This window comes from Tachysurus vachellii, chromosome 24 (genome assembly GCF_030014155.1).
Source record: "Tachysurus vachellii isolate PV-2020 chromosome 24, HZAU_Pvac_v1, whole genome shotgun sequence".
Classification (NCBI taxonomy): domain Eukaryota; kingdom Metazoa; phylum Chordata; class Actinopteri; order Siluriformes; family Bagridae; genus Tachysurus; species Tachysurus vachellii.
This window is the reverse complement of record NC_083483.1, coordinates 12,712,556-12,729,924: the sequence shown is the minus strand read 5'-3', so window position 1 is coordinate 12,729,924 and position 17,369 is coordinate 12,712,556. Positions and strand designations below refer to the sequence as shown.

Genomic DNA, 17,369 nt, shown 5'->3' with positions numbered 1-17,369 from the left:
TGACCACTTTGTCACAGTTCTGGGAAGTCAATATTCCCAGGTGTCCCCAGGATCGTTCAGCTCTTGATTGTCCAGGCCTAAATCCAGTTCAGGAAAAAAAATTACGCCTTTCCTCATTTTTCTTTGCTACCTTCACATGATAGAAAATCAGTCTTGTGAATGCTTACAATTTTGAATGTACAAGCCTTTAGATTTTTTTTTAAATAAAAAATATATATTAGCATCCCTTTAATCATGATTAACTAGAAGTTTGTTTTTTACCACATTGTAACTTGATGTGGGAAGTGAGTAGACAAAGTGAACCAGAAATTGCTTCATGGGTATTGGAACTTTATCATGGTATTCATCTGAGAAAGCTCAATTCATCAACACACAACAACTATATTATATGTATAAAAGGTTGTACACCTGCTCATCACACCTTCAGGACCATGTCTTGCATTATATACAGGAACACTTCATGCTGGAACATTTCATGCTTCATAGTTCCACTGAAGGGAAATTCTAACGCTACACAATACAAATACATTATAGACAGTGTGTGTACAATGTTGTGGCAACAGTTTGGAGAAGAACTACATATGTGTGTGATGATCAGGTGTCCACGAACATTTGGCCATATAGTGTATATTGTCTTATTTACACAACAGATAGGGAGGAAAACTCCTTGTTAAGTAATTTGTTAAGGTGAATATCATTGTTTCCTCTGTTCCATCAGTTTTCACTGCCAAATTAGACGGATTTCAAATTACCTCAGAGGTAGTAAAATACCATAATTCTTTACTGAAATAAACACACATTTGAATAAATTGAATAATTGTACTTAATCACACACTGTTTATTGCTACTGATGGTTAATTAGTGCCTGTTACCAAAGAATTTTGGAAACCATTATCTAAGACTGACAGCAGCTTTAACTTTTAAGTAGTTTTTAATTGTCTTTATTACAGATATCCAAAATAAAATTAAATCTCAATACAAAATCTTTAAAAATACAAATAAGTTAAAGCAACCTCGTGGAAAAAAAGAACATGTGCCTTTTCATCAGTTCTACAAAATTCAGTCAATGTTGACTTCTGAAAAGGTTTTTGTTTCTAAACGGAATAAGAAACTCTATAGAACATTCTTATATGTGAGGAATGTTCTCAACCATGTCCTCATTTTTGTTCTGTATTGTTTGGATACACATCTAAGCCATTAACTGCAACAAAGTCTACACAAAGAGTTAGCTTTTTTAGTTAAATGAGGGCATATTGTTCTTCAGCATTAGGGTTTGAACACTTATCAAAAGTTAGTCTAATGTGAACGTGTCATAGCAAATATGTAAAAATGCCAAGAAAAAGTATATATTTACCTTTATAGGTTTGAGTATATGGGAGCAGAAAAGGTTGATGTGCGAAAAAAGAAAAAACCCTTAAACAGTTTTCCTTCACCTATTTAGAATTAAAGATATTAGGTAATCTAGCTGTCTGTTTTAATATCCCTGAATGATTCATATGAGTTTCATATTGAAAATGTCAGTAATATCCTCCGATTATTTTTCAAGGTTAAATAAAAAATGTAGGAGTCATATATACAGTTTGACATAAATTGTCCCTGTCTGCAACAGTAAAAAAACAAAGCAAGAAAAACCTCCATGAAAACAGTTGTAGTATTTACAACTGTCAAAAAACATACACTGTATTTTCAGATTAGTAGTTAATGGCTAATAGGAATGATTGGATAGCACAACTCTGTAGATATTTGCAATAACTAACAGGATAGAAAAACTGAATGGCAAAGTGATGTCCAACACCGTAGAACAAGTCCTAGAATGATAGCAAGTCATGTTCACATTGAAAAATAGCTAGAAATAAATCTATGGATTAGCTGAACCTCTCAGATTTTTGGACATGTTCTGAATTTATTGCTTCTCAGTACACATGAAGGTATGTTCCCTTTGTGTCAACCCCAATCACATTTCTAGCAGTGCATCTGTAGAAACCTGTGTCTCTTGGTGTAGGGTTCTGGATTATAAGGAAGCCCTGAGGGTGTATATACTTGTTTCCAAACAGGCGTGGCTGACTGCTGACAATTAGCCTTGTTCTGTCTGGAGTCTCCCATGCCACTTCTGCCTTGGGGATACCAGTAGCTACACAATTCAGTTGAACAGCAACTCCCCTTCTGGCATAGGTGGTAGGAGGTGGACCACTGGAAATTCTTGGTGAGTATGCAATTATGGCCACTGGGATTGTTAGCAAGGAACTTCCATATTCGTTTGCGGCACGGCAGGTGTAAGAGCCCCTGTCGTACACAGAAGCCTGCTGGATGGAAAGAGTACCATTTGATAGAACAGCATAGCGACCTGCCCGTTGAGGTCGGTTTAGAACAACCCCACTTGGCAAAGTCCATGTAAGACGTACAGGATCACTAGTAGACAGACAGTGCAACTGCAGGTTTTCACCATTTATGACACTAACAGGTGAGTTGTACCTGTTATTAATCTCTGGCTTCTGCCCAGGAGTCAACACCACAGTCCTTTCAACCAGTCCACCAGCATTGCGGCCCAAACATTGATACGTTCCAGCCTCTGACACAGCTGGGTTAGTAATTACCAAAATCCCATCAGACCTGTGGAAGGACTTGTTATTTTGAGAGCCTCTAATTAGCAGAGAACCACTAGGTAGAACCCAGGTCAATTGTGGTGCTGGAGTACCTTCAATAGAACAATTTAGCATCATTGTCTTACCAACAGTTATAGAGAGAGACTCTGTTTTAGGACCTTTGAGTTTCGGTCTTTCTATAACATCCATCACATCAAGTTGTACCATGAGCCTTGCTTCTCCACCTTCATTACGAGCAATACAGATTAATTTTGCTGTGTCGGTTACCCTCAATGAATGAATATCAAGACTGCCATTTCGATGGACTGTCATTCGGCTTCCATAATATGGTGCTGGCAGAATAACATTCTCTGGGAAAACCCATAGCACATAAGGTACAGGAGTACCAGAAGCATCACAATCGATCAATTTCCTTTGATTCTTCATAGCAGATATTTTCAAAGAGCTTGTGAAGCCTCTTAGACCATTGATAGCTGGAGGTGATACCAGGATTTCCAGCTTGTTTACTTTACGATCTTGTCCTGCACTGTTCCTGGCTAGACATGTGTAGTTCCCACCATCAAAGCGCTGCACTTTCTGAATGACCAGTGTACCATCATTATGGATCAAGTACTTGTCTGAGGCAGAAGGAATTGCTCTATTTGTTGGAGAGAACCACAGTATCTGAGGGTTAGGCTCTCCTTTGGCAGAACACTTCAGTGAGGCAGAATCTCCATACATTACCCTGATTACCTCAAAGGTCTTGTTTCTGATCATAGGTACATCTGCCACCACCTTGACATGTACTTTCATCTCATCCTTACCAATCTGGTTCTCAGCATAGCATGTGTAATCACCTTCTTCATGCATCCCCACATCATTAAAGTATAAGGTTCCATTGTCAAAAACCACATACCTACTACTTGGACTATCACTGCTGCTGTCAGATTTCATAATGCTGTTGACCATAGTGCCATCAGGCAGAGCCCACTGGACCTTTGGGTTTGGTAATCCGGATGCAACACAGTCGACTTTCAGGTCACCACCGTAGATCACCTTCTGGTTGAACTGTGTCTTCTGCTCAATCTTTGCTGGCTTTGTCAAGATATTGACCTTAAGGGGTGCATAATCATCTCCCATTTTGTTATGTGCTGCACACAGATAGTCACCTTCATCTTTCTCAGTTACAGAGTGGATAGACAGTGAACCATTGGCAAACACCTTGATTCGTGGGTCATAACTGGAGAAGAAAGAATTTTAAAGTCTTAATATGGTAAAGTGAGTAAGTGGATAAACAATGTGAAATAATATAATAGGTACAACATGTCAAATTCTGCACAGACAATAACAAATGCTCAAGATCAAACCATGGATCCAAAAGCAGTGTTGTTATTTGTTAGGAAGTTATGGTATAAGTTGTGATCAGTTTGTAGTTGTTGTCATTTTCTCAAGTCTATCAAAATACTATTGACTGAATGCCTCTGTATGGAAGGTGTATGTAACTGCTTTTATGTGACTGAGTTAATTAATTTGTTTTTCTTACCTATAATGAGCATCTACAAGTTTTTTGGATGGCGTCCTCCAGATGACCCTAGGCTCTGGATCTCCTGATGCAACACAGTCTAGTTGCAGCTTTCCACCATAGATTACATCTGTTTTCTGTGGAGATGAGGAAGTAATTCTGGCTCTGGCTGATGCAATAGATTTGTTCACTGTCAACATTACAGCTCTGGATGAAATCCCAAGTGTATTAGTGGCTATGCATTCATATTTCCCTGCATTTGCTGCACCCAACCCACGAATGTACAGGGTCCCATTGTTGAAAACAAAGAGGTTGAGGCCACTAACAAATTCTGAAGAACGAAGCTGCAGACCATTGGACATAGACCAGCTTATTGTAGGGGGAGGAACACCTCTGGCACTGCAGTTCAGGTAGACTGTGCTGCCTTCTGGGAGAGTAATATTCTCATTCTTCATTTGTTGTATCACTGGCGGTAAAGCAGCAACTGTGAGACGAACAGATATAGAGTCTGCACCAGCTGCATTGCTAGCAATGCACTTATAAATCCCATGATCGGTGTATGTAGCAGATTTAATCCGGAGTGTACCATTGGCTAAAACTGAAACTCGTTGTTCATGTGCACCAAGGGAGGAAGCGTCCATATGTACTATTTCCTTATTAGGGAGCACCCATGTAGTGCGAGGATAAGGGTTTCCTTGGGAGAGACATTCAAAATCAATGGTGTCTCCCAGGTTTTTGGTTATGTCTTGATAGCGTGGCTGAAACACCCTGGGGTGTTCAGCTAAGACTATCAATGTGACCACCAATTTGTCTTGTCCATACTGGTTCCGGACACTGCAGAGGTACTGCCCCCGGTCTAAAGGAAGTACATTGCGGATAGTGAGGGTGCCATTAGGGTGGACTTCAAATCGCTGAATCTTAGTATTCTGGGTAATACTGGCTCCTACAGAGGGATACAGTGGCATTAATCAGGAGATTGCATATTGGTTATAATAATAAATTGAAAAAATATGTGTCCAGTTATTTAATCACAATAAAAATGATACCAGATATTGTCCAGATGACAGTGCCTATAAAAATATTTTGGTATATGATATAATAGTAATAAGATTTTGCTGTCAATTTAATTTAATATTGATGCCTCTGATTTAGCAGTGGTAGAATGTCAGAAAACAAAGATTATTAAAACATAGAGAGTTAATCCACCAATATATGGCACTGATTCTCTATTACCTTAACATTTTACATAATGTTTACTTAATAAATGTTTAGATTTTAATGTGTTTTTTATATCTTAAATGTGCATAAAGATATTTATGCATTAACTGAAATATCTGTCTTTTAGAGATTTTGCCACATTCTGTTCACAGCTTAAATTAATTCAGCTGAAAACTGAACATAAACCAAAACATTAAGGTCTTTTTACAGAAACAAATAGTTTTGAGTTTCCAATATAAACCACTAAGGGCATTCCTTCCAGATGATGAGGTCTGTTAGGAGGTAAGTTAGGGAAATTACATCATATACAATTCTAGCTAAATGTGGTAACTGTGGGATTTCAAAGAAATCATTTCTGTCATAAATCGATATCTCTCAATTCAAAATGGTTTAGTCAGCTGTTTTAAATTAACATGCAAAGCCAAATTACTGTATCCCCTTTTACAGAGACACTGCAATCTGTGAAACTTAGTTGTTGTTTTTGTAAATAATATTAAAAATGATCATATTACAGTACTGACTGTATTATCTTTTATGCCATGGCAAAATATAAATAATGATTTACAAATACAGATATTGTTAGCAACTTTACCATATTCTGGAGTCCACTTTGTATAATATAAACTTTATCAGATTTTAGACGTATTTAATGTGCATGTGTACCATTTTGGAATAAAGGATTGCATACCTGTTGAGATCTTAGTCCAGGAGAGGAAGGGTCTAGGCTCTCCTACAGTAACACAGGGCAGATAGGCATTTGATTCAGCCTGTACTGTCACTGTGCTAATATTGGTGCTGGTAATCTTAGGCTGTCTTCTAGATGAGATGAATGGCTTCTGCTTCTGCTGAGAATGATGCACACTGTTGGTGGAGGTAGGATAGTGGATAAAGGAAGAACTACCATTTGGCTGCACAGGAAGGGTTTGTCTTGGAGGAGGAACGAGGACTTCTGGGGCAGTTGTGGGAACTTTAAGTGTGGTTTGTGGTTTTGGTTTTTGGGTGCTGAAATCACTGTCACTTGTATCTAATTCTGATAGACCTGTTGAATGAAATACAGTTGGCCTTTTTCTGTTATGTGACCTGATTCTCTGTTCAGGGTTTAAAATTCTTTCTCTGTGTCTGTCAGGAATATGATTTGAATTGTCAGGTGTCCAAATGGAAGGTATATTCTGGAAAGATGTATGTGGGAGGATTACAGAGGGTCTCCATTCCTTTGGTGTTTTTGAAGGCATTGGTTGTTTTGGGGTAGTAGTAGCTATTGCTGCTGTTGTTGTTGTTTTCAGGGTGGTGACAGGGTGACTGTACTGCTGACCTTCCATCAGAGTTACAGTATTTTCCTCTGCTATTTGAGCCTTCCTACCAGAGACTGTTTCCTGTTTTCTGTTAGCAGTGTTTATTTTTGTTGTAGTGACCGTACCTGATTGTTTAACATTTTGGGATGTTATGGGCCTCTCTGTTGTAACCTGAGAATTCTCAGGAGCCCCCTCATAGATGTTTGCTTTTGTTGACCCACTAGGGATGTCTGAGTCACGGCTAGCAATGATTTCATGCTGGACTCTCACAGCAGATGAAGAGAAAGGTTTAAGTGAGAACTGAGATTGATTTTCTGCTTTATCTATGCCCGCACCTGGTGTTGCTTCTGAGTGCGTTTGAGGACTCTCAGGGGAAGTGTCAGACTTTATCCTTGTGCTGGTGTGTCCTGTAGTGCTTTCTCTTTCTGCCTCTTCAAAATGCATTCCCGTCAGGGAATGGAAGCTTATAATTGTCTCATAGTCAGTAGATGGAGTGGTCTGAATGATAGGAGATACGGTAGAAACACTTTCTCGGTGTGTGGTTGATTGTCCTATGAAACCTAAGGATGGTGATGAAGACATTGACAACACTGTAGATTTTAGGGATATACTATCTATTTCAATATATGACATTGATGTAGGCTCTGCATCTGACACTTTCTCAATGACAGAAGTATCAGAGGATATGGTATTCTGGATGTCAAATAAAGAATCTTTCCCCTTTGACAAATTTGTTTTACTAAGCGATGTTCCTTGGTTGTCAGTAAATGCAACACTGGTATCCGTTTTGACCTCAGTGCTCATAGCCATTATAGATGTTGCTATTTTTGGCTCAGATGTTGCAGTCATCTTGGTGATTCCGGAAACCATGGTTTGAGTAGTGGGATTTCGAGTGATATTTAAGAAGTATGCAGATTTTGCTTGTTTTGGTTTTGTTCTATTTCTATGAAGCTTTCTTCGCCTGCCGTTATTCTTACGTCTTGAATTGGACGAGGCCCTACCGTATGATGTTCCTCTGTCATGTTCTAACGTGGATTGCGATTTTGGTGTCATAGTGGTAAGCAGTGTAATTTGTGAACTGTCATGTTTCTCTTCTAATGCAGTTTTTGCAATGTCAGTAAATAAATGAGTAGCATAATACTTTGCCATGTTTTGTTCTTCAGAAACAATAGATGTGGTTGATATTGGACTGTTGTCAGACTTTCCTTGATAAACCTCAACCCCATGCCTTTTCAAAAAGCTGTCATCTTTATCACCAGCATTGTCATCGTCATCACCTCTAGCCCTGGGAAATGTTTCATTTTTTTTGCTACCCAGCATGTGGCTTTGGTTTTGTTGAAATAGAGTTTCATATGGAATCGTGCTTTCAATAGTTCTCACTTCACTCCATTTGGAAACATCTACATCTATCAACGACTGAGTAGTAGTTTGTGGACCAATTGTGGTATATGCAACATCTATCAAATCAGAATTTTGGTTGACTTCTGGAGCAGCGATTTGGTAGGGTATGTTTAGCTGATCTTCAGGATCCAGTGGTTTTATATCTAGCCTGACTTCAGTGGTTTGCACCAGTGTCTTGGATGTTGTGGCCATGTATGATTCTTTTTGTGGTATTGCTCCACTTGTACTTCTGTCTGTTATCAATCCCAAGTGCTTTGTGATGCCATTGTCGAGCTGATGTGAACTATTTGTGCTAGCCAGACCAGAACTTACAGTTGTAGTTGTTTTTGCATTATCACCACTGCTGCGGACTTTTGCCAGAATGTTAGCCCAATGTTCTGGATCTATTGGGCCTTTTGACACATTGATTCTTCTCCTTGTTTCTGTCAGGTTACTCCTGTCAGCTCCAGTAGGGATTATTCGTCTTCTCTGCAAGGGAGGACGTCTCCACACTTTTCTGGTCGGATGCCCACCCCGAACGGGAGCACTTGGAATTCTCCTTTTATAAGAGCTATCCACTCTTTCAAAAGCTTTTGCTTCAGGCCCTTCATTGTCATTGTCCCCAGATGCCTCTACATCATTGTTTATTGGAGCTTTTATTTTGGTTGAGACTCCTTCTGCAGGCTGAGGTCTGCTGGAATATTTCCTTATAGGATGTCCTCTGGAAGGCCTTGTCAAAGTTACTTTTGTAGCCAACGAGTCCACACCATGTTGAGTTTCTGCCACACATTTATAATAACCATTGTCTGAAAGCTGGCAATTGCGAATGGTTAAAGTTCCATTTGAGGCCACAGACATCCTGGATAAATTTGACCATGTGTTTATAATAGTGTTGTCTGGCAGAATCCAATTTATATCTGGATCAGGAGAACCCAAGGTTACACAGGGAAGAGAAACAGGCCCACCAGTGACTCCCGTCACAGGTTCAGCCACACTATCACTTCCAGGAGCTGGAGTAGAAGAGTCTTCCACTGTCAGACGAAAGGAAAGTATACTTACATCACCCACCACTTTTGCTATACAGTAGTACACACCTGAGTCTGAGTGATCCGTGGCTGTTATAGCCAATAAACCAGATGGAGACACTGTGATCCTGTTATCACTGCTTTGATATGGGGCCTCAACTTTTGACCCATCAGGCAGCATCCACTTTATTAATGGGTGCCCTGAGCTTTGCACATTGCATTGCATCTGAATTGGGTTGCCCACCACAACAACCTGAGATATTTTGGTGTTGTTTCTTGCCTCTATCAAAACCCACTCTCTCCTCTGCTGCCTCTTTTCTTCTAACTCTACCAGTTCTGATAGATGAGTGCTGAGAATGAGTCTAACCCTTTTACTGGTGGACTGAGGTCTATTTAACTGTAAGTTCAATGCTGACTGCATTATCCATGCAGGTTCTGCCACAATATTGGCTTTCACGCCAGTAAAGTAAACGGCATCCACTTCTGCATCCTGGCGATACCTGTAGCTAATATGAGGGTCTTTGCTTAACATAATCTCCCTTTTTAGGTGTGCAGGTACATCACTATAATATGCAACAAGCCTCCACAGCTTTTCGTAAGTGCCTCTGTCAATTGGACATTCCAGATCTAACATCAGGGTGACATTTGTGTTAATTTGAAATGAGTTAACATTGTTCCAGTTTATTCTGGTTGACTTGGTTGGTTCATTGACATGACAATACAGATCTACTTGATTTCCATGTTCGTCTGACAAGCCAAGCGAAGCATTCCCAAGAGGTTGACTGAAGTCATTTAATGTCAAGAGTTCACTCTCTGCGTCAAGGGCAGAGGATCTGTGAGGGGCACTAATGACCGGACTGGTGCATTTTGGGTTGTCTAGCTCCAGAAGGTCTTTTTTCTTTAGTTGTTTAGGCGAGAAACACACAGGGCACAATTGTCCTCCAGGGAAAGCTCTATCTTTTTTGCATTTGAGTACATCTGACGAAAAAAGAGTTCATAGATTAATAATAGATATGGCAATGCATTGTAATCTCCTAAAAGTACTAATGTAATTAACCATATTAACTTTATAGAATCAAATTGAAAATACAATAGCAACATACAACTTGCAATTCTCAGCAGGTTTTATAAGTGTTATAATTTTTCAATTCTCAGCATGTTTTATAAGTGTTATATTCTCAGCAAATGTTATAAGCACTGTAATAATCTTACAGATACACTGTATTACAGACGCACAATAATACACAGTAATTCATTTTATAAGTACTATATCTACAGCTACCACTTTTAGTAATTCCCAATAATTATACTGTGTCATTCTGGTCAGGGTTTGCTATGGGTCAGGAGCCTACTGTATACTGGGAACACTATGCACAAGCAGGAATACATTGCAGACTGTCGAGCACACCTACATTCACACACTCATTTACACCTAAGGCCAATTTAACAAATAAATTTGGCATATTTTTTAAGGTTTGAGGAAACCATAAAACCCAAAGGAACCCCACATGGACATGATGAGAACATGCAAAGCTTACACACGAACAGTAATGATCGAGCCCTGGTGTTGTGAGGCATCAATGCTTCCCATTACACCACTGTGATGCTTTCTCCCTGTTTTGCAGTATAACTGATATAGTTCTTGATGCTGACCTGGTGCATTTGAGATCCACTCTTTGAACCATTTCATCCTGCAGTCACAGGTCCAGGGGTTCTCATGCAAGTACAAGTTCTCCAGTTGAGGCATAGTAGCTAACATCATTTGTGATAGTGTTGTAAGCCCATTCTCAGACAGGTACAGGTGCTTCAGAGTGGACATAGGGAAGTAGCCAAGTACAGAGAAAGTTGCAAAGGTGGCTGGATGTAGTTGCTGCAGACGGTTGCCTTCCAACTGAAGCAGACGGAGAGAGGTGAGGCCTTGGAATGCATCCGGGTGTATGAACTCCAGATGGTTATGGTCCAGGTGCAGCCTGGCTAAATTCCAGAGACTTTGAAATGTGCGTCTGGTAATGATCTTCAGCTTGTTGTAGCTCATCTTCATCATCTGTAAGGGTATACAACAGGAAAAATGCAATATTTTGTTAGCTATGATCTCCTCTTGATAAAATAAGAACTAAAAAGTGAGCCAGTTATGCATATTTGATATGCTCCACTCACCTGAAGGGATATTAGGTCATGAAATGCTCCATCAGGAATGTTATGTATATTATTCCCATGCATCATGAGGAGTTCTAGCTTTCGCATACCAGCGAAAGAGCTGCCTGTTATTCGGTTTATTGTGTTGAACCTGAAACAGGAACAATTACAGTACACAATAATACTTTAGACCTAAGATCTGGACCATAAATATTCTGTCTCAAAAAATATGCAGATGAAATATTCAAGCACAATTTTAAATCTTGACTTGGAATGCTGTGTTGTGTCTTCCTCCTGTGTTTAAATCATTTGGGGAGGCAGGTGTATAGTCAAACCAGTTCATTTTAATGAGCAATGATGAAGAATACAATACTGGCGTTGTTTGTGGCTAAGAAACAGAAGTGCAAACATTCTGTTTTTGTTGGCTGTTAGTTAAGAACATGCCATGTTGCAAATGGACACTCAGTTCAGGATTAACAAATGAAGCTAGCTTTAAATAGTTGAACATGCCATTAATTATGCTAAGTAAATGACATTGCTGTTAAATAGTTAGTAGGTTATCTACATTATTAACTCTGCATTATTAACATCCACATATGGCGTCTAGTATGGCTTCTATAGTAAAAGCCTACAACCAGTGACTTGTGTGCAGACACGATATAATAATAAACTTGTATATAACATCAGATGGAGATCATATTTATGGAAGGAGTTTTCAGTGTCAGTGCTTTGTAATGATCAGTATGTTTACAGGAATACTACAGGCTGTACGTTTCACTTCTTGAGCAAAATAACAAGCTGCATTTTTTTTTTCAACAACATTAAATTGAACCCTAATTGGTAAGGACGCATGACGCATCATTCTTTAATAAACTGAGAAATGGAATTCGCACTGAGCTGATTAGCTTGGAGTTTTTTCCCTTTTTACTTTGGAGGAACCCTCTTACCCTAGGTTCATGCGCTCTACTTGTCGGGACACGCCAGCGGGCACCGTGAGCAGAGAGCGAAATGTGCATTGAACCTCTCCGGGCTGTGGGCATGCGCACGGTCGCGGGCAGCCTTGTGCGCTCCTCGCCAGCGCCGCCAGCGTAAACAGAGTCAGCACGCGCGCTACGCAGTGGCCCATCTTCAGCTTCACAGCTGCAGCCAAACTTGTATAATAATAAAAAATAAAAAAAAGACACTGTGGAGCACCACGATAATCATTAAGATTGTGCAAAAGAACAAAAAGATAACAAAATGCACTGCGTAAAATAACGGTGCTGTGTTTGATCCCATGAACTACAAAGTATGCATTATAATTATTATTATTATTATTTATTTTTTTTGCACTGAATCGGCTGCACCAGCATTTGAATAAAACAGGACGGAAAAAAACTTACCTTATATGTTCTGTGTGCTCAAATTCGTTTTCTACTAAATTTCAACATGACTATCATTCATTCTGCACCTTAACAGTTTCCTTTCGAGTGACACCATGCAACGTCGACCGCATCACCAAAGCAATAATAATAATAATAATAATAATAATAATAATAATAATTTAAAAAAAAACCTTTTCATTCATAAAGCATTTCCTCAAGGAAAAAAACAATCTGTGCATCCACTGTCACTTCAATGCAACAGCCCTAAAGCCAAATGTATTCAAAAATCTATAAATAAAAATAAATACGTTCCTTTCTTTCTGCCTGGAAATTCCATATAGTCTGTCTGTTCGTTCGCAGCTGCTACTGCGTTTAGTTTACAGAACTTATGAGAGCTTTTTTTTTTCTTCTTTTTTCTGGCAGATGAGTGCGCATCAGGATTGAGGAGGAGTGGCTGAGTGCGCGCTTCACACTCCTTCCTTCCCCAAACACTTCCACTGAGGGCTGGACAACTGAGAGACTTTCCTCAAACACTGATCCAGGGAGGAAAAGATGCTTGGGTGCTCTAAGAAGCAATTCAGGAAATTGACTCACATTTTCCACTTAAGCTCAGTGTAGTCAATCAGCCAAGATGTGTTTGGTGTCAAAATCCTTCTTTAGTTTTTTAGCACTGGAGCTAGGTAATGGAAACTTATGATCAGCATTGAGCTTTGGGGTACTGGGAGGTTCTGTGAGGATATAGAGAACCACTTTAGGGGCAAGTTCATCAAGTTTAGTGGGAGTCTCATGTAGAAATCATCATACACCTGCTTCAAAACAGTACATCTGCATTTTATTATATGTGCTGCATCATCATCATCATCATCATCATCATCATCATCATCATAATAAATGTACTAAATGCATTTATAAAAACCAAAACAAAGCAATTACAAACAGTGCCACAGACCCAAATACACAACAACAACATCAGTAATAATAATAATAACAACAACAATAATAATAACTATGATTGTTATTATTGTTATTATAATTATTGATATTAATTTTACTGTTGTTGTTATTACTATGTTTTAGTTTATTGTATGATTCTCAAATTTCAACAAAGTTACAAGATACAACAAAACAATTGTCATAAATCCTTGTTGTTTACAAACCACATTATAACCACATTGTTTGCAATTTTTGTACAGAAAATATGTAATAACCCATCTAGCAGACTGCATCTCATAATTGCTAGTTTTGTAAACACTTCCTAAACTCTTGTTATTTCCATGTCAAACTGAAGCGGCTTCCTGTTTAATGACTAAATGTCTTCTTAAGTAGAGTTCAGTCAGGGTTCAAAAGCCTGTCCTTTACTTTGCAGCTCTCAATCTCTGACAACACACACACACAGCTAACTGACCTTAGGAGTTTAGGAGTTTGTGATCTTTATGAGTCACTGCTGGAGTTTTTAGTGTTTCAAAGTGAACAAACAAGAAAGGTCAATGGTCACAGACATCTGCCTTTGCTCTTCACCATATCTAATATCATGTGTCACTTTAAACAAATAGCACTATTGCTTAAAAACGCCAAGTAGGTTGTGTCAGTGTTAACTTCTAACATGTCTACAACATTCTGAAAACACAATGCAGTCAAGTATGCACTAAATGTAGAGAGAAAATATAATGAACTGTTTATCCTGAAAAACTCGGCACTACAGAACCTGTAAAAAAAAATATTGGAAATGTTTACAGAAAATAAAGGAATTTTAATAGATAAATGTCATAGATAAATTCAGTTAAAATAAGTATTTTACATGACGAGTAAAATTATTTCCTTTCTAAATAAACAACACTGTTTTGATTCCAAATGTAATTGGAGATGGAGAATTCGTCTGTGGATTCGTCTGTGGAACATGCTGTATAGGTTGAGAAAGAGCAGGCTTACTGTGTATGAGCAAAACACCATGACGCTGAAAAATAAACCCACAAAAACGTGTCTGATGTCTGAGACATATGGCGGTCGTCTGTGACTCAAGACTACTGAGCAGAACTGAAGGTGAGACACACTTTACTGACCCTCGACTGAAAAGTCTGTCTGCAGTAAATGACATAGAAACATTTACGATGTGTTTAATGTAAGAAAACATTTTAAAAAAAATGACGGATGTTTGACGGGTCACTTGAAGATAACCCATTTACTGAACATCAGTAGACTTTTTTAATAGACAAAAAGTGCAGTGGGATTTTTCCAGAAGCATGTTTTGGCTTAGTTAATATCTAAAAAGGAGTACTTTAGGCAACACATGTGGTCTGGCTGAATTCTAGCAAATAGCCAAAAATCCAATTTAAAAAAAACAAAACACAATAAGATTGTCAAAGTATAATATATTGTAGTATATACCACCAAACATGATGTAATATATTTATCCTCATTTTCAGTAAGTGCTAAGATAAGTCACCAGTTCATTCCAAGACACTATTTACCCACACTTTCACATTCACATAGGGTCTTTGGGAGAAAACTGGAGAATCTGGAGAAACTGGCATGGGGAGAACATACATAAATCCACATAGACTCTAACCTGAGGTCAGGAGCCTGAAGCTGTGAGGCAGCAACAATACCCTTTGAACCATCACACTGCCTGTATGTAATATATTTTCTAATTTTTCCACCAAAATGACATGTTTTTATTCATGTTTTATCTTATCTAGACTATCTTCTGGTAGAACGATTAGGTATCTGTCTTGGTATAAGCAGTCAGGTGTATAAACCCTTGTTAGCTAAATGTGGTTTCCTTTATTCTGCTTTTACAAAGCTGACATATGAGCAAAATTCAGTACATAAAGTCCGTCAAAATGTCTGTGATGCTCCTGCACCACAGTCGGGAAAGCCTCATAAGTTTTCATAACTATCTTATTATATATTAGAAAATGTTGAAATCTCACCACGTGAAAAGATTTCCCAGGCCGCCACATAGAGCCTCTAAAAGTATAATTTATAGTTAGGCTTAATCTGTGTTTGAAAAACACAATACCTGGGAATAGATCCTAGCATTAACTATGAAACGCTAAAGGATTTAGTGTCTCTGATCTAGATTTGATTACAGGCCATAAAGGCATGGTCTATATCCAGATTTACTGCTGTTTTATTTTGAAGAAAAATCCTTTGTTAGAATTAAAATCAAAGCTCACACCTGTCTCTTGAACAGACACACTAACGCTTCAGTAGCAATGCGTATTCCACCTGGTTAGCACATGTTAGCATTAGCGATCCAGACTCGGCCTGTCATCCTGTAACAGGGTCGTGGCTTTGTACATACTTGACCTCTAAGAAAACAGACTTCATGTGTAGGGTCAACCTATTGTCAATCAAATTGTACAGAGGGTATACAAAGGAAAGTTTCATACTTCAAACTGAGGATGAGAATTTCACACAATTCACACACTTTATAAGTTTATATAAAGATTGAGGTTGAGGTTAGGACAAAAGAAGAGGTTTATTCCCTTCAAACATCTTGAATGAAAAAGAATTTGTGTGAGATGAAGTTAATCTGCGACATGTTCTTCATTTCAACAATCAAATTAAGTAAAAGTCTTGGTTTATGTTGGTCCAGCATCAGCTTTTGCTCACCCATTCAGTGAACCCGGCGCATATAAATAAATACATAAAATAAATATTTAAACTCACAAGGCAGAGTTTCCACTGAGTGACACATACACCAATCAGCTTCAACATTAAAACAACTGACATGAAAAACATTAATTACCTCGTTACAATGGCACCTGTAAGGGAGTGATATATATTAGGCAGCAAGTGAGCAGTTAGTTCTTGATGTGTTGGAGTCGTGTGGAGTGGGTGCCAAGGGCCAAATTGTGATGGCTAGAAGACTGGGTCAGAGCATCTCCAAAACAGCAGGTCTGGTTTAATTTTTCCTGGTATGCAGTGGTTAGTACCTAGCAAAAGTGGTCCAAGGAAGGACAACTGGTCAACCAGCAGTAGGGTCATGGGCTCACTGATGGGGAGCAGAGGATAGCTTGTTTGGTCCGATTCCACAGAAGAGCTACATAGCACAAATTGTGGAAAGGTTTAAGCTAACTATGATAGAAATGGGTCAGCCACCAAGTATTCCCTAATGGCAGCAGGATAATGCTTCCTGCCACAGTGCAAAAATTATTTGAGGAACATGATTTAAAAAGTTCAGGGTATTGACTTGACCTCGAAACTCGATCGTACTTTAGTTGGATGTGCTGAACAATTCAGATCCACAGAGGACCATCCTGCTGCTTTTAATGTCTTAGTGCCACATACCAGAGCACACCTTCAGAGGTCTTATTCAGTCCATAGCTCATGGGTCAGAGCTGTTTTGGAAACACAAAGGAAACTTACACAGTATTAGGCAGGTGGTTTCAATGTTTTGGCTTGTTGGTTATCAGTAAATCAGTTATAATCTATCCTTTTTAAGCTTCCCTCCCATGGTTCAATGGGTTTCCCCTGAAAAAGGCCATCTGTGACTCTGTACTGACCTGAATCTCAATGCAGCTTAGCAACAATAAACAGCACTTCACTTTTTTTAACCTGTGACCTCATATTTCAGTTTATTTATTATTCTTTCTTTCTTTCTTTCTTTCTTTCTTTCTTTCTTTCTTTCTTTCTTCTTCTTCTTCTTCTTCTTCTTCTTCTTCTTCTTCTTCTTCTTCTTCTTCTTCTTCTTCTTCTTCTTCTTCTTCTTGGATATATAAGGGCATTTTAGCCTCCTAAGGTTTTAATGAATACCTTGGTTTTCAACACAACAAACTTTCTGGAGCGTTAGTTTGGCAAACTATTTATTCAAGTACGCAGTTTTAGATGCTGTATGTTTTTAAATG

General features: G+C 38.7%; 2 protein-coding genes across 3 annotated transcripts in view; one reads left to right on the top strand and one right to left on the bottom strand.

Moving 5' to 3' along the window:
- Positions 1-13,364, top strand: part of gyg2 (glycogenin 2) — a 30,083-nt gene extending 16,719 nt beyond the window's left edge. The window contains exon 10 of the mRNA XM_060860858.1: positions 12,943-13,364. The gene's annotated coding sequence lies outside the window, so the exon portion shown is untranslated. The remainder of the gene's footprint in view (positions 1-12,942) is intronic.
- Positions 815-12,900, bottom strand: mxra5a (matrix-remodelling associated 5a). 2 transcript variants are annotated; one of them, XM_060860395.1, is made up of 7 exons: positions 12,538-12,900; positions 12,103-12,306; positions 11,177-11,306; positions 10,673-11,063; positions 6,011-9,997; positions 4,126-5,047; positions 815-3,822 (listed from the first exon to the last, which is right to left on the bottom strand). In XM_060860395.1, the coding sequence occupies exons 2-7, from the start codon at positions 12,279-12,281 to the stop codon at positions 1,914-1,916; spliced, it is 7,518 nt and encodes a 2,505-aa protein (XP_060716378.1). In that variant the 5' UTR covers positions 12,282-12,306; positions 12,538-12,900; the 3' UTR covers positions 815-1,913. The 2 variants fall into 2 exon arrangements, with proteins under 2 accessions (XP_060716378.1, XP_060716379.1); XM_060860396.1 differs by lacking the exon at positions 12,538-12,900 and having other exon boundaries at positions 12,103-12,349.
- Positions 13,365-17,369: the final 4,005 nt, after the last annotated feature.